We start from the raw sequence: 25,099 nt of genomic DNA, 5'->3' as shown, positions 1-25,099 counted from the left end.
AGTAACCATCTCCAAATGAACCAGAATTACAGTATTTCTCATAGCCCAGCCTCTAGCACCATTTCCAGCATGTTGCTTGTGTGCATATCACAACAAGAATAGTTGAATGTGCTGCTGGCACAGGGTATTGTTTTACCTGCAAGATCCACACACTCAGAGATTCAGCATGAGCTCTGGGGTACTCTTAAAGCTCTCAAGGTCTACTTTCAGTTCAAACCAAATATCCTACCACCTGAAAAGATGAGAGTGCTTCAGTCAAACACTGGACTCACAGACACGAGCCCAAGAGTTCATGGGGAAAGGACTTCCCCAACCACCAATTTAGATATCATTTATGAATTGCAGTAAGCACACTGAGCTCATGGCTTGGGCAGAAAGACATTCCTCTCTTCAACCGTATACTAATAAATTGAGGCATGACAGTACTGTGGGAACTGCCCACAGCTGAAGGCAGCGCCAGCAAAACAAACCTCATGTTCTTAACCTGGAAGGAGTTACTTTCCTTTTATTTTGGTTTTTATTGCTCTTATTATTTTTCTCCCAAGAGGTTCTTAGCACAACACCCTGGATTAAAGCCTTTGACCTGAAGTCTGGGGGATTCCAGTAAATATTCTTACCATATTTATCTCCATCTTCTCCTTTGGCACTGATCCTCCTGCCAAGCACTTGGATGTGCTTCCCGCTTGTCCTGCTGTAGAGCTGATAGAGCCGAAGCTGCTTCCTGCTCACATCGTCCCTTGCCCGCGTCTGGTTCTCCACATGTATTCGAAAATCCACATTCTCCTCAGCAGCAAACATCTGAGGTGGGTGGGGAGTGGGGAGAGAGAACAGAACAAACTGTGAACATGACAAGGCTCTGGGGCAGAGGGACTGCACACCAGCCTGCCAAGGGCACTGGCACTAGGGGACTCAGGTTTGGCTGCCCTTCACTTGGCAGCGGTGTCAGGGACTTTTGTGTAATTCCACACAGAGCTGGCTCTCCACAGTAAACCAAACCTGGGGGGTTACAATCAAACTGGGGGTTTTTGAATAAAAACTTCTGCTCGTCCCTGCTTTGATTTAATCCTGGTCAGCCACACTGACCATAAATTAGGCTTTCCACTGCATATGCACAGCCTCTACCAGGTTACATGGGTGCAAACTGGAGAGTGGGGACAACAAACCCCTTCTCAGAGATTTGGTGCATCACCTTCAGCAGCTGCATGGATTCTCTGGGTTAACTGCAGGGAGAAGTCAAGGGAAAAACTCTTTGTGCTGCCCTTAGCAGAGTGCACTTGAACTTCGCGCTGGCATAAAATCCATTACAATAGAAGTGTTACTTGTACACTCTTCAGCTTAACTGTTTAGCCAGCTCTGCCTTGCAGTGAAGCCACCTCATGGTCACCATCTATGCATGTGTTTCTGTCCACCTCAACAGGGCCACAGGAGATCTCTCTTGGGGAGAGATCATGAGAAGTGGTGAGAGTCAAACCAGCTTTTCCACCAGTGGCTGTGATCAGCAGGGGTCCGACAGCCTCAGCCACCTCATCTGTTCTGGCCAAGGGAGTAAATTAACCTTAGTTCACAACAGTTTAAAATATTACCATAAACTTTTTGTTTCATTTCCTATTTTAAGTATTCTCAAGAAATATCAAAACAAGCCTGCAAGCAAAAGTGTTCTGATGTATCAGTGGGGGGAGGGAACTGGCAATGAGAATGAAAAAAGTCAATAAATCCTTGTTCAGATCCACTCCAGACTCAGCACAGCAGCAATAGGAATGAGGTGCCCAGTGATGCGGCGGGATTGCCTTCGGTGCTGTTACTAAAAGCTGTGACTTTGGTATTTGACGTTTTGAGGAGAAAGTGATTTAGCTCTGATTTTGCTGTCAGAAGCCCATAAGGAGCTGAAGGCACAGGCACAGGCTGGGCAAGGGAGGCTCAGGGCAATGCTAGGAGATTCACAGTGATGTCAGAGGTGACAGACATGGGTAACAATATTTCCCACTTTTAGAAAACAGCACAGCCAAGAGCTGTGACACAGTGCTGGGGATGTGAGAGGAGGAGCACCCCTGGCCAGAGGGCATGGCAGGGTACCACAGCACGATGCTGACAGAGCTCTGGCCAGCACAGACCTGGGCTCTGCTTGCCCAGTGCTCCCCAGGCACCACAGCTACACCTGAGCACAGCACATAGGACTTGGCTTTTGTCAATTCATATTAATTTCTTTTTCTTCTTGCTATGTCTTTTCCTGCTTTCTTTTCAAATGCCATTGTTGCAAAGGACGCTAAACTACCAAACCCAGAGATGTTCTAGTCATGCTGACAGTCTGCCTTGTGCCCACAAAGCAAGGCTATTTGCAGCTAAAATTCTAACTCCATCATTTTAAGATTTAAAACAGATTTTAAATCAAGATGAGATTGTTACATTGCTTTCACCACATTTCACATTTTTCCTAGAAAAATTTCACATTTTTCTAGGAAAAAAAACCCAAACAGGTGGGATTTGAAGTGGGGGGAAGGGCAGGTTGCTTTGCTTTTTTGGAAACTCCAAATAAAAAATGCAATCTGTTTTCCAAAATGTGTTTTAATTCTCTTCTAATTGTCTCTGGAGCATTCACACTGCCAAGGCCTCAGCCTGTAGCTTCAGTGCCTTTGTGGGCTCAGAAGCACCCACGGAGCATTCTGCACAGCACTCGGCTCCAACATGTCACCAACACACCTGTGAACCTTTGTCACCTCTGTCTTGCCTAAGATTAGCTAATTAAGTGCCCCTTCCCTTTGCAAGGAAGGCACCAGCAGCATAGGGGGTGACATCTCCTCCTCTCCCATCCAAGGAGCTGGCTGGCATCACCCTCAGCTAAGCCCTGAAGTAGCTGATGTAGGAATCAGCAGGTGATGCTGACCCCAAAATACAGTCAGCCCAGTGTGTATCCCTCCACCACTTCCCTAGGAAGTGCCCAGTTTTGACCCAGGGCAAAAATCCTGGAGGGGGAACACACTACAGGTTCCCGTTGCAGCTGAACTGTCCCCTGGCCAGAAGTCATGGCCAGAGCAGCAGTGAAACCACCTGGATTTAGCTGCCTGCTTAAAGATAAGCTCACCCTAAGGAAACAGGATGCTCTTCTGGAGGGTGGCCAAAAGGGAATTAACCATGCCAGCCTGAGCTGCATCTGGCCTGCAGCAGAGAATATCAATACCCAGAAATAAAATTTCACGCAGTGTTGATTTCATGAGATAAAACCTCTTTGATCATTGCTAAAATCCACTCTCACAGGACCCCTTCCCTACAGGGCACACTCCCTCAAGCAGCAATCCTCTCTGAGATAAGGAAGTCCATGTATATATACCATAAAAGAGACTCTTCTATAAATCTCATAAAAATTAGTAACATATATCTCCTTTGGCAACTGTTTGCCAATGCTCAGTCAGGGAGGTCACCTGAAACCAAGTACATCCACCCTAATTATACTTGAATGCAGAAATGTCTTTAAGTCCTTTAAACTGAAGGGCTTTCACTCCTGTTCACCAAAGCAAGTTGGTTTTTTTTTGTTTTCACTATAGAAATGCTATTACTGCACATAAATATGTTGTACACAAAGTGAGAGCCCTTTTTTGCCTTTCAGTCTGATCATCCACATCTCTGTGTAGGCAGCAAAACAGGCCCTGGGTCCAGAGCTCCACATTACAGGTCCCTGAGGGGAAGGGCTGCTCGTACTTCCTAGCTCCTGAGCAGCACTCTCGGACACAGGAGACAGGATTCCTCCAGGGATTTGGGGTTGTATTATCGTCTGTCTGGCATCTGTCTGACTGGTATGGGCCTCTGTCTGTGCATGCCAATTTCAGCATCTCAGGATAGTGGTTTCATATAACTCCATCTCATTCTTTGGCAACAATTTATAACCTGCAAAATCCCAATTGTTTAATCAGAGCATTGAATTTGGTTTCATTTTCACTCTCTCTCTCTCTCTTTTTCTTTTCCATCAATTTCTTATCCACTTATTATTTATTTGTCACTACAGCTTTCAGTGATAGATAGTTTGTCACTACACCTTTCAGCTACAAATACAGTTGGCTACCCAGAGTTTATACAAGGGAATAAACAGCATTTATTTTAAAAACAACCATTACCTCAAACCCCAGAAGCAACAGAAAAGCCTCACTCCTGAAAAGAAGCTGCTCTCCCTTGTCTTTGCCCCGTCATTCAAGGTGGAATATTCAGTCCTTTCCCAACAGCCAAAGGAACCAGAAATGACATCTGTCTTTTAGCGAGTCCATAACAGAAGATTTTAACGTGCTTTTTTGCCAAATGATTCTCAAATAAGAGTGGATTTCATTTTAAATGGCTTTTCCATGATCCTTCAGCTTAAAGAATGATTCCCCTCTTTGTTAAATCCCAGACGGAGAGTGAGGGAGAGACCATTTTGCTGATGCAGCCTAAGGTTTCACTGTGCATTAATCCAAGAAAAGCTCAGGAACAGCAAAAACCTCCAAGAGCAGCACTGTGATGTCAGCCCTGCACAGGCTCATGCCCCATCTCTGCACTCTCAGATGCCTCCTGTGAATGGAGCAATTCCAGCCCCGCCAAGGTCAATGAAACCCTGGCTGTGCCAAGCCACGTTTACAGGATTTGGCTTTCCACCCAACCAACCTCCAGACACTTTGGATTTTCTATTTTGAGCTTTCTAGTAACAAGGGATGTTAATCTGTTATTGTTCATGTCATAGAGCATTACAGCATGAGATGTCCAAGGCCCACAGCATGGCCAAGTTAGCTGGGAGCTGGACTTCAGAATTTCCTGGTGTTTTGCTATTTATGCTACAGAGCACTCAAAAGGGAGCAAACCATATGTCATTCCCCCCAGATGAACCAGTAATACAAAATCCCTCTCTCTAAGGGCCATACCGATTGCCAAAGATAAACAAATCAGGCTATTCAAAGTCCTCTCAAACCCCATCTGATAAGTAGGAAATACTTATTACCTTTCAGCCATCAAATCAACCTAATATTAATGATTTTCTCTATGACCTTCTAAACACATGAAAATAACTCAATAAGGTCAACAAGAGGATATCCAAGACAGATCTCTCTCAAGCCCTCAAAGGCAAGTAACAAACCACTTTGCTTCCATGACTCTGGCAAAATTTCTATAAGCAAATCACAGCAGGATTTGCTAGCTCCGCATGACAGCCACCCTCGGCACACACAGTGTGCCAGTGAAACACAATGCAGTCCTTTTTCCTCCATTTAACTGCAACGTCAGTTCATCACCAGGATGTTGTTACCTTTGTGTCACAGAGCCTCGTCTGGAGCCAGATGGGAGTGGATGAGCACGGCTTGGGCATGGTCCCTTCTTTGGGTGTAGGAGCATGTTCAGAAAAGCAGCTCCATGCTCAGAAATGCAGAGTCTGTACATCCAATAGGAGAGAGGTCGTGGTGCAATTCAGTGCCAGAATTCATTGCCAGAATTCCATAAATGGAGCTGAGCCTTTCCAAATAACAGAACTTATAGCTTTGCTTTGGTGTTTGTTTCTTCCTGATACCCATGGAAAAATATTTTTTCCTTGAAAAATAAATATCCAAAAATTTAAGCTGCACTCTAAGCCATGGGAGATGTCACCATGGATGGTGATTGTACACCCTTTGGGATGGTCTGTGAGAAAGGGCATGGAGCACTGTGGAAGTGCTTGTTCAAAGTGATCAGATACGAGACACCACAAAACATTCTACCAATGGCATTTACAATGTCTTTCACTTGAAATGATTTTTGGAATTTCTTTTTCTTTTTGATGAGAAAGCTGGAAAAGGAGAAGGAAATGGGGTGATGAGGGGGTCAAGCCTGACTGTCCCTTTGGATTTCAGAAATGTTAAATAAGACCCAAAGAGAACACATTTCCAGGGCTTGGACTTTTTTGGATCTAAAAGCTGCTCTGCAAGCGAAACCTCCTTTCCTCCAGAGAGCTGCCTTGTGCATTTAGAGAGGCAGACTGAATCTCCTCGAGCACTGTCAGACCTCTGTTCTCTCTGAAACACTCGGCCTCTGAGAAATGCAGCCATCCCTCAGCCACACTTTCAGCAGCTCCAAGACCCCACCAGCTGTCCAAAGCCATGCATCACTGCAAAAGCAACGCATCCATCGGCCTTGGGATGGCAGGCGCAGTGTTACTGAGCCTGGTATGAAACCAGGAGGGAGGCTGGAGGCAGTGCCAAAGAACTGGAACCTGAGAGTTTTAGGAAATGAATGTTTTATGGCCCATCAGTCAGCATTTGACCATTTTCTAGAGAAAGATGACGCCACCTTCAAGAAAACTAAGTTTCTCCTTTTGATGGTGGAATGAGCAATAGCCAGAACTGTGAAAATGCACCATTTGTGATATGAGGAGATTCTAAACTTGTTGCACCCTGGGAAATGGTTAATCCTGGGGAAGAGCAGGGCTTCAGCCTTAATGAATGACTTTTGGAAGCCCAGCTGGAAGCAAAATGTCACTGCCCATGGCACAGCCCAGCACCAGAGTGCTGCCGAGCTGCTGAAATGCAGCTCCCAGAGGGACTCCAACACCCCCAGCCTCTTATCTCCCCCTGCACCTGCCTGTTCTCACCAGGTCAGAACAGGTCCCTGCCAGCAGCCCCCAGGTCACATTATTGACAATGTCACCATGAGCAGCAGCAACAGCTCAGCTGGCTGCACAAGGCAGCCCCAGTGTCCCCCATGCCCCTAAGCTGTGCCCTGGTTCTGCCGCACCAACGGGGCTGAGACTGAGCCCCCTCCCAGTGCCCGAAGGCAGCTCTTTCCCAGTGGGAGCAGTTCCTGCTACCTGTGTTTACCAAAGCAAACCAACCCCATGCACCTCAGCTGAGAGATCGGCAGGATGCCACAGCTTGCCATGGGCTCTTGACAGTTTGAGTCTCCAGAAATACAGTTTAGACCTTAACTATTTTTCTTATTTTTCTCCAGTTGTGATATATCTTGATGATGATGATTATTAGTTAACAGCTGGTATTATTTTACCTCACTATCCATCAGGCAAGGAGCAAGCAGGGCTTTTTCTTTCTTCCTTTCTTTCTTTGTCTTTTCTTTTTCTTTTTTAATGCTTGTTATATCTCTGCTATATACTTCCTCTCCCCACAGAAATATCCCTTCAAAGCTTGATATTATTGAGCAGCTTTCAACCATGCCCAGCAGAGCCATGTATTCTCTGCATTTGTCTGGCCTTTGTTTCTAGGAATGAAATACCAATGGCTGAACAGTGTGACTTCGTTTCACTCCTTCATTCCAATACTTGTTCTATTTCTATCCCACTGGGTCAAACTCACCTATTGTGAGACCTCACCGATTTCAATTACATCAGGGATTAATTTGTTCCATTGCGTTGAAGCTGTTAATACAATCCTGGCTGGCCCTAGATTAGAAAAGGCATGGTGAGACCTCCCTCGCAGGCAGTGTGTTTAACAGCAGTCTTGATCTTCAGTTTTGTTCAGCGGTGGGGTGGGTTTTTCTTCCCTTTGTGCCCCTTTACCCCTCTTTTCACAATCTTCCCCTTCCTTTCTAAATTGCCCTTATCAGAACTGGGTGGTCCTTCTGACTTCCCCTGTGCCTGGCCAAGTGTTGCCTCCCTGAGCCACTGCCTGGGGCTTGCCAGGGAGGTCAGGGTTGGAAGGTCTGACCTGACACCACACAGGTGTGACCACTCCAGCTTTGGCACCTCATCTCCCCCCGGGGTGCACTCTCTACTCCAGAGGAAGTTTCCATGTTCATCCATGTCCCGTACGCTCTGTTGACCAGTGGCAATGTCCTTCACACTTCACATGGGCCATGCTGGACCCACATCCCTAAGAGGCTCAGTGCTGCTGCCACCACTCCTCACTGCTCACACCAGGACACAGATATTTCTCAGAGGTCATTTCATGTCCCTGTCCCTCCTCAAAGCATTGGTATTGCTGCAAAGAAATCTGCAGCAGGCTTTGCAGAACAGCCCCCACCAACCCCTGTGAAACCATGGACCAGGGAGCTTAGCATGCTACAACTGCCACCACTACCTTAACAGAAAAACATCTTTTCTTGATGGAGAAAGCACTCCTGCAGAAATAACCTGCCCTGCTATGCAGGAATTATGCACCTTGCCCAGCACAGGTGGCTCTGCACAGGTAAGCACAGGGCTGAGGGGCTGCCTACCCCACCCCAGGGTGCTGCTGGCCAAGCACAGGGCCTGTCCCCATGGCCCTCTGCTGCTCACCTGGCTCACCCAGGGCTGGAGGAGCCTGGGTGGCCACAGCTGCAGGGCTGCAGTGGAGACCAGGGCAGAGATCCCAGTGGGGATCCTGGGTTCCTGGGACAGAAGCTGCAGCATCTCACTAAAAATACATTACCAGCAATTTGTTCACCTCTTCAAGTGAGACCTGAGTCCAATTACTGAGAAACCTGCCAGGTTCAAAGCACTCCTGACCTTTTTTCCCCTCTCCCCAGGGCAGATGCTCCTGCTGCAAACCCGTTTGGCCACAGCAGCAGAGCAGAGGGGAAACTCTGAGCCCACTACCCTGAAATTGGCCAGGCATTTTCTAAACCCTGCAAAAAGGCAGAGTTATTCACCACAAGGACTTAAAATGTCAGTTTGAAGCATGGGCCTGCCAGGTTCAAGGTGACATCTTTGCTCTTCTGCTTGATACCAGCCCAGTTGAGACCTCCACAAAAACAGGAGCAAAGGCACAAGATACAGAAAACCCGAGGGATACTCAGGAAAAAACTGCCATCAGAAGGAGATGGAAGATCATCAAAGACCAATCTCCCCATAAGAGAATAATCATTTGCAGGGGCAGCACCTCAGCGGTGATCCAGTGCTTATCTTGGGAGCAACTTTCTTTGGTCCCCTGACATCCTCCAAGGAACACAGATCCCTGCTCCCACTGCAGAAAAGCAACTCCCTCTAGGGTAAAACATGGCAACTGCCGAGCAGTGCACACCAGGTCAGGGCAGGACTCACAAAATACCTTTTTGCATTGCATTTGCAAAGAAAACAGAGAATTGGCCAACAACTGTCCACACAGCAATTCCCAAGCACTAACATCAGGGGAGAGGTGGCTTCTCTAAAAGCTGGTTCAGCAGAAATGCCTGGGGACCTGACTGAATTGTCCCATGTCACTTTCCTCTATCAGGTGTCCTCTCTGGAAATCTTTTACTAAGCTCCAGTCAGTTCCATTCCTGCACATTCTGACAAGGTAACACCCAGTGACCCTCTGTGGGAATGGTGCCAAGGGGAAGGGGCCCCCTCAGGAGTCCCTGCCAGTCACACCAGCCCTGCACCTGCTAACAAAAGGATCAAGCAGCAATTTGGCATCCCAATTTCCCTCTGTGACAACCCTGTGTCCAGAGTCCCCTTCCTAAGGAACCACAGGATGAATCATAGAATGGCCTGGACATTAAAGATCACCTGGTTCCAACACTCTGCCATGGCAGGGACACCTTCCACCATCCCAGGGTGCTGCAAGCCCCGTCCAACCTGGCCTTGGACACTTCCAGGGATCCAGGAGCAGCCACAGCTGCTCTGGGCACCCTGTGCCAGGGTCTCACCACCCTCCCAGGGAACAATTCCTTCCCAATATCCCATTTAAACCTACTCTCTGGCAGTGTGAAGGCATTCCCTTTTGTCCTGGCACTACATCACCTTGTAAATTCTCTCCATTTTTTTTTTTGTCAGCTCCCTCAGAGCTTCACCACTGCCTGAGGACTGATCAATTCTGCTTGCACAAGACACCCTCGATGCCAACCGCAGCCTGTTGTCCCAGACCAAGGGGCTCCATGAGCATTTTTGCTGCAAGTTACAAACTCTGCTCTAAGCTGTCCCATTGAGCACCCACAAAATCCATCACCATTAAGAGGGAGAAATAAAAAATATCCAGGCTGCATTGGTCTGTGAAAGCTCTTCCTCCAGCACATCCAGGATCAGCCCTCACCTGCCAGCAGCCACAGAACTTCTCCTTCCCCAAAAGCACTTTGAAATATATTCTCAAGCCCTATTTTCTCTCCTGTTTATACCACACTCCCTGTTTCAGAGAAATCTCCAAATAATTTATAAGCCCACAAACTCTTGCACTAACAGGGCCATAAATCACATTTATAAATCCCATCACCTGCTGTTCCCAGGGCTCTGGGCCAGGGCTGAACCCTGGGAGCAGCTCCCAAGCCCTCCACACCTGCATGTTCTGAGGAGAAGGCAGCTCTGTTCTGCACCAGCCACAGGTCTGTTTCCTAAGCATCCAGAGAGGATCCCAGCCAGTGTCTTGCCTCACTGTGCTCTCCCCATCCAACTCCAACACAACCACACAAAAGATGGTTTTCTTTGCACTAAATCAAACCAAGGGAGCAGGATGTTTTTGGCTATTTTCCTCAAGGAAAGAGGTTGCCCATCTAATAATCCCTAAATGGCCAGTGGGTTGTTGGGCTTTCATGTGTGCCTCTGAGCTTCTCCTCACTGTGCCAGGTCACTGGTTTTCTTTTCCATGGACTTGCAAAATCCCTGAATAACAAGTTTTGTGCATGGAAGTGCTGACACAACCTGTAACTACAGTATCCTGAACATGATACCAGAATAAGGCTCCCTGTGTGGCCCAGCCTATGGATAAATAAAGCATTTCAGCACCCAGTGCTGACAGATCATAAACCTCCATGAGCATACATACCAACAACAACCCAAAAAGATTAGAGGGCTTATGGGCAAGGTAGGCTGGGATGATTTAGAGTTGGGGTGGAAGGGTCATTATTCTGAACAGGTGGGGGTGAGTGGGCCACAGAAATCAATAAACCATTCTGCTCCCAGGGAAGGAAAGGGCCATGCTAATGGTGCAAACACACATTTTCCATTTGAGGCCAGAGCTCTCCAACTCATCCAGCATGGAGGGATGCAGGGAACCCACTCCACTTGCTGAGAGACAAGGACCTCAGCCTATGACACATCCCAGGAGCTGTCACTCAGGGCACAGCTCACCTGAGCCCCTTGCTGGGCACAACTCACTGCTGGAGGCAGCTTCAAATGAATGTAGATGCAGGCAATGTTCAGCTCCCTTAATTCCATTTTCAAGGGAGTTAATATACAGCTGGTACAGGTATCTCAGTTGCTTTCAGCATCACTATCAAGTCAGAGCTTTTCCAGTGCTCAGTTCTAGCACTGAACAATCACCAATGGGTCCTGCCAGCACCAGCTACCTTCAAGCACCAAAGACAACTCTGCGATCCATTTCATCCTGACAAAAAAACCCCATCTGAAAGTCTCCACACTGGCATCAGACATGGAAATGGCCACAGAATGAGCCACAACAGCTCTCTGGATCCTCCAGCGAGGACAGACCCAGAGCTTTGCAGGTGGGTTTCCAGGCACAGAGCTGCTGAGGAACAGAGTTCAAAGGCAGCGAGCAATTCCACCTTTGGTCCTCACCATTCAAAATTTTTCTAATTTTTTCCCCACTTTCTTTCTAGGAAATAGGATGCTCATTTTGGAGACTAAAGCCTATTTATAAACAGAATAAATCTATACCATAGAAATACACAGCTGTTTGTACCCAAGGGACAAAGGATACCCAAAGCCCATTTTTGGGACACACCAAGGAGGGAACCGGCAGCCAGTGGCAATGCCTGTTATTCCCATGAAGAAGCCTGAGCTCACAAGCACGTACAAGTGAAAATGGTGGCAGTTTTTACTCCTGCTGGTTGGAGCTGGGTGCTGGTGGTAAAGCACAGGGATCTGCTCTTCTCCCTCTGCATTAGCCAGTCCCCTCCTCTCTGCGTTTCCAAAGGTATTTAAAGAAAACACTCTCTAGATCAGTTAATAAAATAGCTTGAAGTTTCCCCAGCTCACATTAAGCTTACAGCTTGCAGTTAATGGATTTCAACTTTACTTGGGATTTTAAGAGTTTTTAAAACAAATACTTTCTTCCCTCCAGAAATAAATTCCTCAATAGCTTCACTGCAGAAATATTCCCAGGAATGGACAATTCTGCTGCTTATGTACTAAAGAAAACCCAGAAAAAGAAATCAGATTACTACTGAGCCTTATCAAAAATATGGCATAAACCATGTGTTGACTTTAATCCAAACCAAACTGTCGATCAGCCTTCAGGATCCCATATAACAAACATGAGCTGAGGGCCAGAAAAGAAAAGCAGGGTTTGTTTTCTAACAGAAGATTTGTTCTGATCTCTATTAGCCATGGTTCTGCCTGGAAATATTTACACTGCAAAGGCTGGGCAAATAGGATTTCTTATCTTTCTGCTTTGTTGAGTTAGGGAAAAGCTTCATTTGGTATTAATTAATTTAGATTGCAGGTTTCCCATTTTCAGGGAACAATTCTCAACAGTTTTGGAAAATAAATGTTTTTGAAATGTTTTAATAAGGGAAAAAATATAGTGGTGTTAAAATCACTGAGGTTTGGGCTGCTGCCTTCCTGCACAGCTCAGGGGTACCAGAGAGAATGCCACACATTTTGCTCCATCCATCACCAGTCACCAGCAGTAGGAAAATGCTGCTGGGGGCAAATTCAGGCCAAACATGAGCAGACACAGACACAAGACCTTGTGGCATGAAGGCTGGGGATCCCCCAAGAGCCCTTCCTTTGAGCCACCAGCATCCACACCCACAGCACTGGGATGATGTAAGGTGCCGTGCTGCATCCAGACATTCCCAGGTCCCTGCCTGGTCTGGGGACACCCAGAGGTGCCACCCCCCCGGGCCACCACCTAGCACAGGGCAGCTCTGCCAGCTCAGCCTTGCTGAGCTGAGGTGAGACTTTGCACAAATTTTCTTCAGAAGTGAAACCCCACAACTGAACCTTGGTGGTGTTCAGTGTCTTGGCACACATGGTGATATTGCACATTGGGGAAATTAGGCTCCAAGAAATGAAAGCTGAGCAAATAAATTCCATTTTCTTGTTTGCTACATTTAAACAGCAATTAAATTCCTATTACCTACTCCTTCAACATAAACAGCACAAAGCAAGCCCTCTGCCTTGCTGGCAGATTGCTCCTATTTATTATAGGACAAGGGGGAATGGGTTTAAAGTAAAAGAGCAGAGATTTAGATTAGATGTTAGGAAGAAATTCTTTCCTCGGAGGTGGTCAGGGACAGGCACAGATTGCCCAGAGAATCATAGAATATTCTGAATTGGAAGGTATTCATTAGGATCACCCAGTCTGGCTCCTGGCCTTGCACAGACATTCCTACCCTGTCCATCCCTGGGAGCACTGTCCAAATGCTCCTGGAGCTCTGGCAGCTTTGGGGATGCTTCATCCCTGGCAGTGTCCAAGGCCAGGTTGAACACTGGGGCTTGGAGCACCCTGGGCTGGTGGAAGGTGTCCCTGCCCATGGCAGGGGGTGAAACAAGATGGGCTTTAAGGTCCTTCCCAAGCCAAACCATTCTGGTTCTGTGATGAGCAGGGAAAACTCTCCACGCTGACTAGAGCTGCCTTCACTCCTCCCTTCCAGCCTGAGATGTTCCAGCTTTGAGAATCTCGATGGAAACACACACGGAGTCTCTCCCATCCCCACAGTCTGGGGTCAGGCTGGCATGGCCCAGCTCCCAACACATAGTTCCAGGTTTAATTCCAGGGGAAGCTGGCAGCACTGCCTGCTCCCCAGGACAAAGGTGCCATGTGCATGCAGCACCCAGCGCTGCCCCTGCAGCAGAGCTGCTGCTTTCCTATCGATTGCTGGGGGCTGCTTGCTACTCTGATCTCAGCTGGCCAGGACTCTCCCAATCACCCCAAGGTCGCGACCACGGGGTGAGAAACCTGCACTACATACATCATAATTTATTGTACAGCTAATCAATACTGCACTTCCCTGTACAGTCCTATGGTGCAGCCTCCCACCCAGGGACTGAGGCTGCTCATGTGGGATCATAACCTTCTGGCCTGGGAGAGCCAGGGGGTCAAAAGCAGCTTGATGTTAGAGCTGCAGAACATGGCTGGAAATGGAGAACATACCCCACTCACTGTTCATTCCTACATTCCTACAGCCTAGTTGAATTCCAGCTATGGTTTGAATTCAGCTTGGGAAAGCAAATATGATTCTCTGATCAGGATTGTACCCAACACTCCAACGGGAGAAGCGATGCAGCCGCACCGTGAGGAGATCACCCAGAGTGTGACAGGAAGGAAGTGACCCCAGTCCCTGTGGCCACAGCACTGCCAGCTTTCCAGACCACCCTTCTCCTCAAATGGATAAAAAGCATCTGAGAAGTAGCAAAATGACCTTCTATCAAAAATGTCCTTCATGCCACTTTCTAATTCATACTTCCAGGGCTTCCCATCCCAGCAGCCATGCCCACAGACACCCAGTACACACACTACACACGGTCATTGACTAGGCTCACCACTGCTCCTTGCATTTTTCTCTTAATTCTGGATTTCTGTGCAAGAGCAGTTCAGAGTATTCCAAAAGATACAAAAGCTTTTTAACAATCTGTCCTTCAAAATGATGCCAAAGATAATATTCCAGCAGGAGAAAAGAGATCTGAAATACATAGCAGGGAAAAAAAGGAATTGGGAGGACTAAGGAGTGCTGGGAATACCTTGTAGGGAGAGCAATCCATTATAAATTGCTGCATCCTAACATTTGTAAACACACAATATGCACTTCTCTGGGACCTTCACCAAGGTTTAGCATCCATCCATTTGGATTTTAAAAGATGAGCAGAGGAATCACAGGGCACACTGGTGCCCCTTGCCACCCTGCTCATCCTCAGTGCTAGCCCCTCACTGTTTCCAAATCCAGCCCCTCAGCCTGGCCACCACGGGGCCTCCGGCTCTGCAGGGGGCAAGTGTGAACATTCCCAGCCTGCCCCTGCTTCCATCTCCCTGTGGGTGAGCCCATGGATGGGACTCTGCCCCGTCTCCTGTCATCATCAGCCACAAAACAGTGAGCAAGATGTGCTGGGCCATTCCTCACTGCCCACTTCTTATCACAGAATCATTTAGGTGGGAAAAATCCTCTAAGATCACCAATCCACCTGTTAACCCAGCACTGCCAGGCCCATAGCTAAAACATGTGCCTGAGTGCCACATCCTCACATCTTTTTAACATTTACAGGGATAGTGACTCCACTCTTCGAGTGCTTGACAACACTTTTGTTGAAGAAATTTTTTTCCTAATATCCCATCTAAACCTTCCTTGGCACAGCTTGAGGCCTTTTACCTCAATGCCACAGCCTCAGATCTTCCCCTCTCCTCCCACAGCCTCCAAAGCAACATTCACATCCAGCAGCATCAGCAGCAAATGCAGCAGCACCAGCCTAGCTCCAGCCCTGCAGCCAGAGTAGCACCAGCCCAGGCAGGAGCCTCATGCAGGAGATCATCAGAGCCTTATTCTGCATCCTGAGCTCCAGAGGTTAAAGGCATTCTGGCTCTCCCAGCTGCAGCAGAACCAAGCCAGGAACTCCATGAAAAAGCAAACACAGTGAACAGAGTGTGAGCAGAGTCTGGCAAAGGGGAGGATGCGCTTTCACTACAGGCAACAGTGCCATGTGGTTCAGCTTGAAATGCAGCTGTTTGTGTGGGCAGAGCAGGCAGGGGGCTGAGGAAGCACTGCCTAGGGAACCAGCCCCACATGGAAGCACCAGGGACACAGACCCACAGCCCAGCCCCTGCAGGAGGAAGACTGGCACGTTGGCTCCCACCCACCAGAGCCCCTGGGGTTGTGAGAGGTAGCATAAAGGGAAACACACAGACCATGACAGGCTAAGCCTCCTACTTCCTCTCTGTTCCCCTTTCTTTCTCTTCATGCTGTGGTGAGGCTGAATGGCAATAGGGAAATACTTCGGCAGAGCCAGACAGTCTTTTATATTTGGGGGGGGGTGGGTGGGTTCTTACTTCCCTTCCAGCTGCTTTGCCGGATGCCTAATCCTCCATGGACATCTGGAGAGGTACTGGGACACAGAGGCGACATGCCATGTAGGCAGCACATTGCATAGCTCTGCATAATTTCTGCTTGTACCTGCTGTTATGGCACAGAAGGTGATCAAAACACAAAAACCCAGGGAAGGAAAGAAAAACAATCATGTCTGGACCTGCCAGGCCACAAATACCCAGGTGGAAGGCCCCTGGTGTCAGCATCAGAGCACAGGAAGGCCATGCCCTGCAGCAGAACATCTCACAGGCAGGAGGGCATTTAGGTGCCTCCCTGGGTCCAGAGCTCCCAGCTCCCCCAGCACAACCCACCCCAGGCTTCCCAAGGCCAGAGCAGCCCACACACCCCAGACAGGTATCTCCATCCCTGTCCAGGCACCAACAGCAACCATTCATCTTTCCCCTTTTTAAATCACATTCCATAAACACATTTTTCACCTGCACTTATCGTAATAAAGTATCCAAATCTGTGGAAAAACAAAGCAAAAGCAGCTCTGCAAGGGAGAAGAGGAGAGAGTCCTAAGGAAATGAAGAGATACATAAAAATATTCCCAGGTATCTGGGAAGTAGCTTTATAGATCCAAAATAACGATTTTCAGTCCCAGGGGAGTGTCTCTCTTGAGCTCAGTCTCCCACAGCACAGGGAGATACCCACTGGCCCAGCTGACCAGCTCGGTGCTATCAGCTTACAGAAAATCAAATATTCAGTGTGGCTGCCCCAGCTCCTCAGTGCTGCTCATCCTCTCTGAGCCTCCTGCAACCCCCAACAGTCACTCCCACACTAGCTGCATCCCACATCCCAGCCCCACCTGCAAAGCTCAGGCAGTGCCACCCTTTCTCTCCCACCTTGGTATTTTACAGCCAAGCTGCTCTATAAGCAAAAACTAATTCTGAATTTGAGCAGGAATTCCTCCTGTGAATCCCACTCCACTCCAAACCCAGCACTGCTCCAAACCCAGCAGCTCTCAGAACCCTGCAGCACTCAGAATCCCACACTGCTCTGAACCTCACACCACTTCAAATCCTGCACTGCTCCAAACTCTGCACCCCTGGCCTCCATCCAGTCTTGTACTTGTCAGGTGCAATAAGGAAAGCAAAACAAAAATACAATACAACCACCATGCTGCATCCAATTAAAATCTGAACATCATGGTGTCCTTCTAGGCACTCTCCTCAAAAACACCCATGTCCATCTCTGTTCTTCTGAAGCATCTCACACATCTCTGGAGCTTTGGAAGAGCAAATTGCACTCATGCAGCGGGGCAGAGCAAAGCCCTCAAGCAGCTCTGCTCTTCTGCCCATTGCCACAGCATACCCAAGAAGCCAAGCCCTCAAACACTGAAGCAGCTCACATTTGTGTTCAGCCCCGCTGGAGTGAGAATCTGGAAACAGCTTTGCAAATCTTTCTGCTAAATGACTTTGAGGGGTCTTTGTGGCAGAGAACCTGTCCCAGCACTCTGAAGGGCTGGGGACCTTCAGTGAGAAGCAAAGGCAGGGTGTGCCCAGGGCAGGCAGCTGAGAGCTGCTGGTGGGGCACAGGCTGCACATCCCCATCTGTGTAGGAGCAAGACCCACACCTACACTCACGCGAGCTAAGCTGAGTCTCGCCTCTCCCATGGGACAACCCCAGCACGCATCAGCCCAGGCACCAGCCCAGAGCCACTCAGCTTCCCTGCTCCAGCCCAGGCAACTGCTCCAACATGCCTCCTCCTTCTCCACAAGCCCAAGCTCTCGAAAGTTCAAGAGGCAGAAGCAGGATACACAGGGCAGCTTCAGGACACAACACTTCATAGTGTGGTGCAATGAGTCAGCAGCAGGGAATAAAAATCCCTTGTGGCAAGCCACATGGTTGTTTCCTAGAGAGCAAGGGCATTTGAAACTGGAACAAACAATTTCATGTGCAACAGGACCCTGCCCCTGCAGGTTGCAGGTCAGCAGAGCTACACCATCAGGAACTGCATCTATCACCATGAGTCCAGCACAGCACGGAGCCAGAGCCAGGGACCATCCCATCAACTCCAGCCCATGATGGGACCACGCACTACCACTTTGCTGAGCTCCTCTGCTCATTAACTCAGGTTTTGCTCACACAGTTTCTCTGGTCTTCTCACTGCCTAGTAATCAGGGCAGGTGCAATCCAAAATATGAACAGAGAGCTGCCCAGCCTTTCACAGATCACATTTGCCACGTTCTGTCCTTCTCAGCATGACTTCTCCACCCTCGTGGAGCAGGAGGCAGGTGCTGGCACAGGAATGCTTTGCCAAGGATAGCGTTGTGGTGTTTCAAATCCAGGCCGAGCAGAGAGGGCAGGCACGGGATCACCCAGCCTGGAGGACTCTGGGCCCCACTGAGTCTTGGCACGCAGGGCTTGACCACAAAGAGGGAGCAGCCCATGGAGGCCCCATCCCACAGCACTTCAGAAGCAATGTGGGGATGCCCAAAGCTCCATTCCTGGCAGCATATGCAGCCTCTTGGCATCGCCTCAAGACAGACATTGTGCCACCCAAAGAGGACAAAGGCAGGTGAGTGCCCATCTGCACAGAGGGTAGACATGAGAATAATCTTGTTGGTGATGTGCAGTCCAGCACCATGCCTTTGGTGCTGTCACCAGGAGGGCAAGGGCAGGGCAGGCAGGGAGCTGTGGCTCTGCTGGGACACCCGCAGAAAGAGTGGCCAGGCAAGGCAAGCTGGGCAGGCTGTGACCAGGACCTCCTTTGGCTTCTCCACAGTGAATCCCCAGAGCCATTTGGTGGCCCTCACTACCTGTCCTGCTTGTCCCAGTGAGGACGGCCATGGAACAGCAGGCAGGGAGAGGGGAGAGAGCTGCTCAGCAGGCTCACGCCTCTGACATGTGTTGTGTTTATCTTCGCCAGACCACAGGATCTGGCTCACTGAATGTGTGGAAGCAACACTTCTCTGTGTCTCACTTTACAAAGCCCCAAACAATAACTGTCTGTCACTGCACAGGAGCTTAGGAGAAACATAAGTTGCTATTGGCATGGCGCACAGCAGCCTTCCTCTTACACAACACCAGCAGATGTGAAAATAGCCCAGTGCTGCCTTGTGTGTTTCTCTGACCTCCTGTTTGCTTCTGGATCAGATTCCAAAGCTGGATCTTAACCTACAAGAGCCATAAAAGCAAAGGATTTGCCCCTATCAGGGACCTCTTCATAATCTAAGACAGATGCACTCCGTGTAGGAGAACACAGCAAGGTTTATCAGGCAGGGCAGGACCACCCTCTGCTCTGCAGTACAGCCAGGGCTGTGTGTGCCAGCATTGCCCCATGCTCTGCCTGACCGTGCACTTGAGGTGACTCAGGGACAGAACAGCTGGAACCTCTTGCAAACCAGGACAGCACTCAGAACCTCAGATCCTACTCCTCAATTTATACTGAAGTTGCCTCCAGCCCCCACCTGCCCTGGCAAAGGGGGCCCTCTGAGGTTCTATATCCACAAACTTGTTATCCTCAGGGTCACAGGTGCTGCCAGAGCCAGCACAGCATGGGGCAATCCCCTCCAACCCCACAAGGTGCTTCTGGGGTTTCTCACTTGCTTGAAGAGCAGAGATTGAGTCCAAAGCCAAACCCAAAACCACTCTGGGACATGCAGAATGAAAAAGCACATGGAAGAGAAATTGCTCCTGCAAGTGTGAAAAGGTAGGAGAATAAACTGAAGAATGCTAAAGACGTGATAGAGGGAGAGTTCAGTAACCATCAGTGAAAGGGCATCCCTAAGTTCAGTAACAAAAGGGCATCCCTAAGAACAACCTGCCTAAATAAATTAATGTCTCCAGGGTCTGCGAGGGTATCCAGTGTCCCTGCTTTGGAACTGCAGTAACCCCAAGCATCAGACTGACTTCCTAAGAGGCAAGAGAAGAGAACAAGATAGGGCATTGCTGTTACAAGGAGAAGGGACTGGTGAATGACCTGTCCTCCAGGCAGCCCTGTAAAGTCCAGGGCCACCTCCAGGGCTCTGCTGCACCCATGCTCCAGCAGTGCTTCCCTCTGCCCCACCATCTGTTAGTCACTCTGCTCCTTGGTGGAAATGTCACATGATGGTAAAGCCCTGGAAGAGTCCAACTCATCCAGAGGTCTAAATCCTGGAAACTGGAAACTCCTGGAAACTCCCAGAAACTCCCGACCCTCCAACCTCCCTGTGGCCAGGGCTGGGGAACACCTCCCAGTGCTGCCATAACCTGCCCACAGGAGATACTACACCTGCCCTGTCACCCACTTGCAGCTGCAGGGTGGCCTTGCAGTCTATGGGAAAGCTTTAGGCCAGAGCTGAGCCCCCACCACAGAAGTGCAGTAGCTCACACATCAATGCACCACAGTCCTCATACACGAGGAACCACCAGAACACACAGAGCATACCCAAACCATGGTGTTTTGTCTCAGAATCCCTCCAGCCCCACACATGCTGGAGGGATTTCTACCTCTAAACACAGACCCACAGATACCAGGCAGCAGCAGAACAGAATAATTCTAAGACCAGCACATGGGACAAGCCACAGATCATAGCTTGAACACAGGGCAAAAGGCAGCCTTAGAATATAATCCACTTCAGAAGCTCTTAAATCTCCCCAATACAATACAGAGCCCTTTAAGCAAAATTAAACAACTTCCATTAGACTAAATAAATATCAAACCTAAGTGATGCATTAATTTACTCCAGTTCACCAAAGGCTAACTCCTACCCAAACTGATCATTATTAAAGAAATCCTATAATCCCTCACTCCCATTCAGGCTCAAAACATGTAATCCCATTAATAAATCCAGAAAGAAAGTGTAACAAAATGGGCAATAAAAACTTACAGCATTCACATCTTTTCATCTACCATTAATACTGTAAACACTCACTCGAAGGCCCTCGAGTATGACTAATCTAATGTTTTGGCTCCCCACACCAATTGCTGAAGGAGCTCCGCTCTGCGTGTGACACCCACTGAGCTCCACCGCCCCTCCAGCTGCAGCCAGGACACCTCTGCAGAGCCCAGTGCAGCCATCCCACCTTGCAGCCCCCAAAATGCTGCAAAATCAGCACAAAATGGAGCAAGTATGGTTCTAATAGCACGAGAGCTTTTTGCCTTTTTTTTTTTTTTTTTTTTTTTTTTTTTTTTTTTTAATTTTATTTTATTATTTTATTGCTTTGGAAGCCTGCAAGTTCCAACTGTATAAATGCCAATAACTTTGTTTTAAGGCTGCTGAAGTAAGAGATCAGATTTTAGCAAGTGCTTTCCAGGCAGCCAGCCAAACTTTTTCTGATTCACTAAAAGCACCGAAGGGAGGGGGAGAGGAAAGGGGCTGGAGGGCTGATTAACTTCAGTTACCGCACAAGCACAAAAAATCCTCTCCCCGCTGCAAAGGGTTCCGGTGCTGTGAGCCCTGTGCAGCCTGTGATTCCTTGGGCTGAAAAAAACACGCACCAGAGAAACAGAGCAAACACCTTCCAACCGCAGCGTAATTTACAGCTGCGGATCCTCTCCTGCGGGGAGGTTGCTCCACCAGGGGAGGCTCTGCTGGTGTCGGGTTCAAGCTGCAGTTTTTGGAGGCGATGAAGAAAAAAATATGATCGGGGATTTTATGGATAGGTGGGAGAGCAGGGGATGGGGCCAGTTTGGGTTTTAGCTTGGCCAGAGGTATGGAGCCCCCTCCAAGGCTGTGCTCATCCAGGATCATCCCCTGCTGCCGTTGTAGATCTGGAGAGGGTGAGCAGGTGCAATCCCGGCCAAAGCAGAACTACAGGGCCAAGGGTAACACAAGTGTCCCCCAGCCCTGGAGGGAGGGTGGCTGGAGCCACTGGAGAAGTGGCACCGGCTCTGCCCAGCCCTGCAGGTGGGTCTGCTCCAGCACGCCCAGCTAAAATCCTTGTGGCTGTGGGGTGCATGGCCACGGGGGCAGCTGCCATCCCCGTCTCACGGGCACCTGGGCTGCAGAGCCTCGCTCAGGGTGTTGCTCCAACGGCCTCATTCCTGCCGAGGCAGGATCAAAGGCTGGAGCTGACTTGGACGGCGTTCTACTGAATAATGGGGAGGGAGCTCGCAGCCTCCTTCTCTTGGCTGGGAAAACTTGTGTTTTTCAAAGCATCAGTTTTTGGGAGTGACTTCCCGAAGAGGGGAAAAAAAAAAAAAAAAAGAAAAAAAAAAAAAAAAGAAAAGAAAAAAAAAGGAAAAAAGGGCAAACAGGAGAGCGCCTGCTCTTCCAAGGCAAGTGCATCAATCAACACTGTGCAAGGAGAGTCCAGCACTCCCTCTCACATCATTAGCCATGCTAATGCTCCAGAGGATCCCGCTACGGCAGGCTATCGGCGCACCGGCTGCACCCCTGCTCGCACTGGCGGCCGAGCATAACCGGGCACGAACGGGAGCTGAGCACAGGGGGGAAACCCCGGTCTAGGGCAAATGACACTCCCGCATCTGGTGGGGGGGCTTGGTTTAATACAGCTATAAAAACAAGAGGGAAACAAGTGAAAGCCCCAGCCAAACCTGCCTGGCACTCGAGGTCAGCACGCCGCCTTTGTTTCTATTTTACAACCAAAAGCGAGAGAGGACAGAAAGGACACGTACCTGTACCTGAAAGCACAGCAGCAGGAAATGTAAACATCTGGAGAGGAGAAAAAAAAAGGCAACAAAAGATCAAATGATGCGGTAGAATTATTAAAGTTGATTTTTTTCTTTGTTTTTGTTAGCAATTTTTAAAGGGCTCAGAGCGATGCTCTGCTTATAGAAAGGCTCAGGTCCCCATTACCACTGGCTGCAAGGAAAATGCAACCAGAGCCTCAAAATGAAAGTTTAAAAAAATTAAAAATATTTTTAAAAATTAAAAAAAAAATTAGAAATATGCCATAATCCTTACAGGCAAGTGCAGGCTGAGAGCAGTGAATACATCGCTGGGCGAGGAGGGGGTTGGCCGGCGGCTGGTCGCTAGCGGAGCGCAGTCCCCCGCCGCCGCGCTGACATGGGAGCGATCCGGCCGGCGAGCTGCGATCCGCGCCGCGCTGCTCCGCGCCGCTCCGCGCCGCCGGGAAGTTGTGGTACCGCCCGCTCTGCCTCCGCCGAGTGACTCGTCAGGCATCAGCTCTCCTCTCCCCCTGTCTCTCCTCCTCCTCTCCCTCTCTCCGCCTTTGGGGGGATGAAGGTGCTTATTGTCAGTAACTTCCGATCATCAGCAAGTACCCCCCCGCGTCCCCCTGGGCCGGGCCAGCCCCGCCGGGCGGATGGAGCCTCTCGGCCGCCGCCGCGCCCCGCTCCGCTCCGCACCCCGCGCTGCTCGCTCCGGACGGGCGGCATAGCGATGCGCGGGGCGCGGAACGGGAGGCGGGACCCACCCGGGCGGGCCCGGGGCTGGCACCGCCTGCGCGGAGGGGGCACCGCCCGGCAGCGGGCAGCGCCGGCCGGGAAAGCGTTTTTTTTTACAGAGTAAGTGAGGGAAGGGGTCGGGCTCCCCCGAGCCCTCCTCGGCCCAACAGAGCGGGCGCCGCGGCCGCTCGCTCGGGACGCGAGGGGCTCGGAATCCCCGGTACGGCGGCCGCTGCCCCGTTCCACGGACACGTGCGGGTGCCCGGGCTCCGGTGCGCCCTTACCTCCGACGGGGCAGGAGTGCGTCCCGTGCCCGCCGAGCCTCGGGCAGGAGGCAGCGGCGCTCGGCAGCCCCGGAACGGCCCCTCGCGGGCCGTGACAACCACAGCCGCCCGGTCCATGGGCCCGGCACCGCTCCCCGGCGGGACGCAGACGGCGGGGTCAGAGCACCAGGCTGCCGGCGCTGCCGCCGCCGCTCCGCACGGTTCGCCTGCCCTCCAGCGGCCGCTCCGCGGCTCCGCACCGCCCGCAGCCTCGGGGAAAGCCCGCAGGCTTCCCCCGCCTCAGCTTTGGGGAGGTTTTTGGTTTGTTTGGGGGCTTGCTTTAGGTTAAAAAAAAAATAAAAAAAAAATCACGCTCATGGTAACTCTTTCCTCGTGTCTGAAAGCTCGTTTATACAGACAAGATGCCAGGAACTGTTAACCTCCACGCACAGCTGAACTCTCCAAAGAGCACCCAACGTCAGTTAACACCTTGTTAAGTGAGAACATAACCATAGCTCAGAACTCTGAGCTTTCCAAATTCTCCACTCGAATAACAGCGTACATCAGTGCAGCGTGTCGGGCCCAGCTGCTCCCACCTCTGCAGGGACCAAGGCGCTTGCTCCCCTGGCACTCTCAGCCACAAATCAAGCAGCATCTTTAATCCCTGGAGTTTGTCACTGGGAGCCTTCAGGTATCAAGTCACAGGGTTTTTCAGCCCATAGTTTCAGGTGGAAGAGGCACAGAAAACATTAAGTTTTAAAACAGTGATCAAAGCAAGTCCTTATAAAACTTCCAGCACTAACATGTCTGTGATGTATCTAATAGACTTCACACTTCTGGTCTTATGGATCTGCAAGTTTAAAAAAAAAACAAAACCCAAACTGCTATCCATTGCTGATGTCACTGACATCAGAGGCCCCATGCGTCCCTGTCCCAGCAGTGCCACGGCACCTTGCCACAGCTGAAAGCTGTTTTCACACATGGCCAAGAACATCAGAGCCACCATCCTGAGCCCTACAAGTTGAGCTCACCGAGATGCCTACGCTGGAACAATACAGAATCTGGGGACTCACAAGATCACAGTGTTTAGCTGAGATGTGAAAATATTCCATATATCCCTAATCATCACCAATACCTCATTTCTTGGAAGCAGTTTGGGTGGCAGAAGCCCAGCCTGTGCTTCTGCTATCTTATGCTAGTAGGTGCTGCTCAGTCCCACAGGAAAGGTATCCACAGCAAAGGGTCATGTCCAGTATCTCCACATGCACCAGCCCCTCACCTTGTTAAGTCCAGTATCTGCTGCCCAATGCACACAGGAGTTCTGCAAAGCCAGAGGCAGTAACTCCTCCAAAACCCTCACAAGTCACCTGTGGGTGTGAGCTTTGACTGCTCCTCAGGCTTTTCACTGTGGCAGCCCCATCACCTGCCTCCAAGAAAAGGCTCTTCAGACGACGACAACGGATGGCTCTGCCCAACACCCAAGCTGGCTCAGGGCTGCTGCACCTGGCTGGAAGCAGAATAGCTAGAAAAGGAACTTGTGAAGCTGCTGCTAACATTTATCATTCTAATTGCCCCAACAGCAGGTAAAATTACAGCAGCTACAACACAGCTGTGAGCTACGCATGGAAAAACTCATCCCAGGTGACTCTGGCCCAGACCATGCTGAGGAGCCACG

The 25,099-nt window shown here is 49.8% G+C and overlaps 1 protein-coding gene across 1 annotated transcript in view; it reads right to left on the bottom strand.

Annotated features, from left to right (window-relative positions):
* Positions 1–23,562, bottom strand: part of FGF18 (fibroblast growth factor 18) — a gene marked incomplete at its 5' end in the record, with an annotated part of 64,983 nt that extends 41,421 nt beyond the window's left edge. The window contains 4 exons of the mRNA XM_083871468.1: positions 618–798; positions 22,177–22,230; positions 22,430–22,435; positions 23,446–23,562. Of these exons, the coding sequence (XP_083727594.1) occupies positions 618–798; positions 22,177–22,230; positions 22,430–22,435; positions 23,446–23,562 (358 nt within the window). The remainder of the gene's footprint in view (positions 1–617; positions 799–22,176; positions 22,231–22,429; positions 22,436–23,445) is intronic.
* Positions 23,563–25,099: the final 1,537 nt, after the last annotated feature.

The sequence above is a fragment of the Zosterops lateralis genome, assembly GCF_965231275.1.
Source record: "Zosterops lateralis genome assembly, chromosome: 14".
In the NCBI taxonomy this organism is placed as follows: Eukaryota; Metazoa; Chordata; class Aves; order Passeriformes; family Zosteropidae; genus Zosterops; species Zosterops lateralis.
This window is presented reverse-complemented; position numbering and strand designations above follow the sequence as displayed.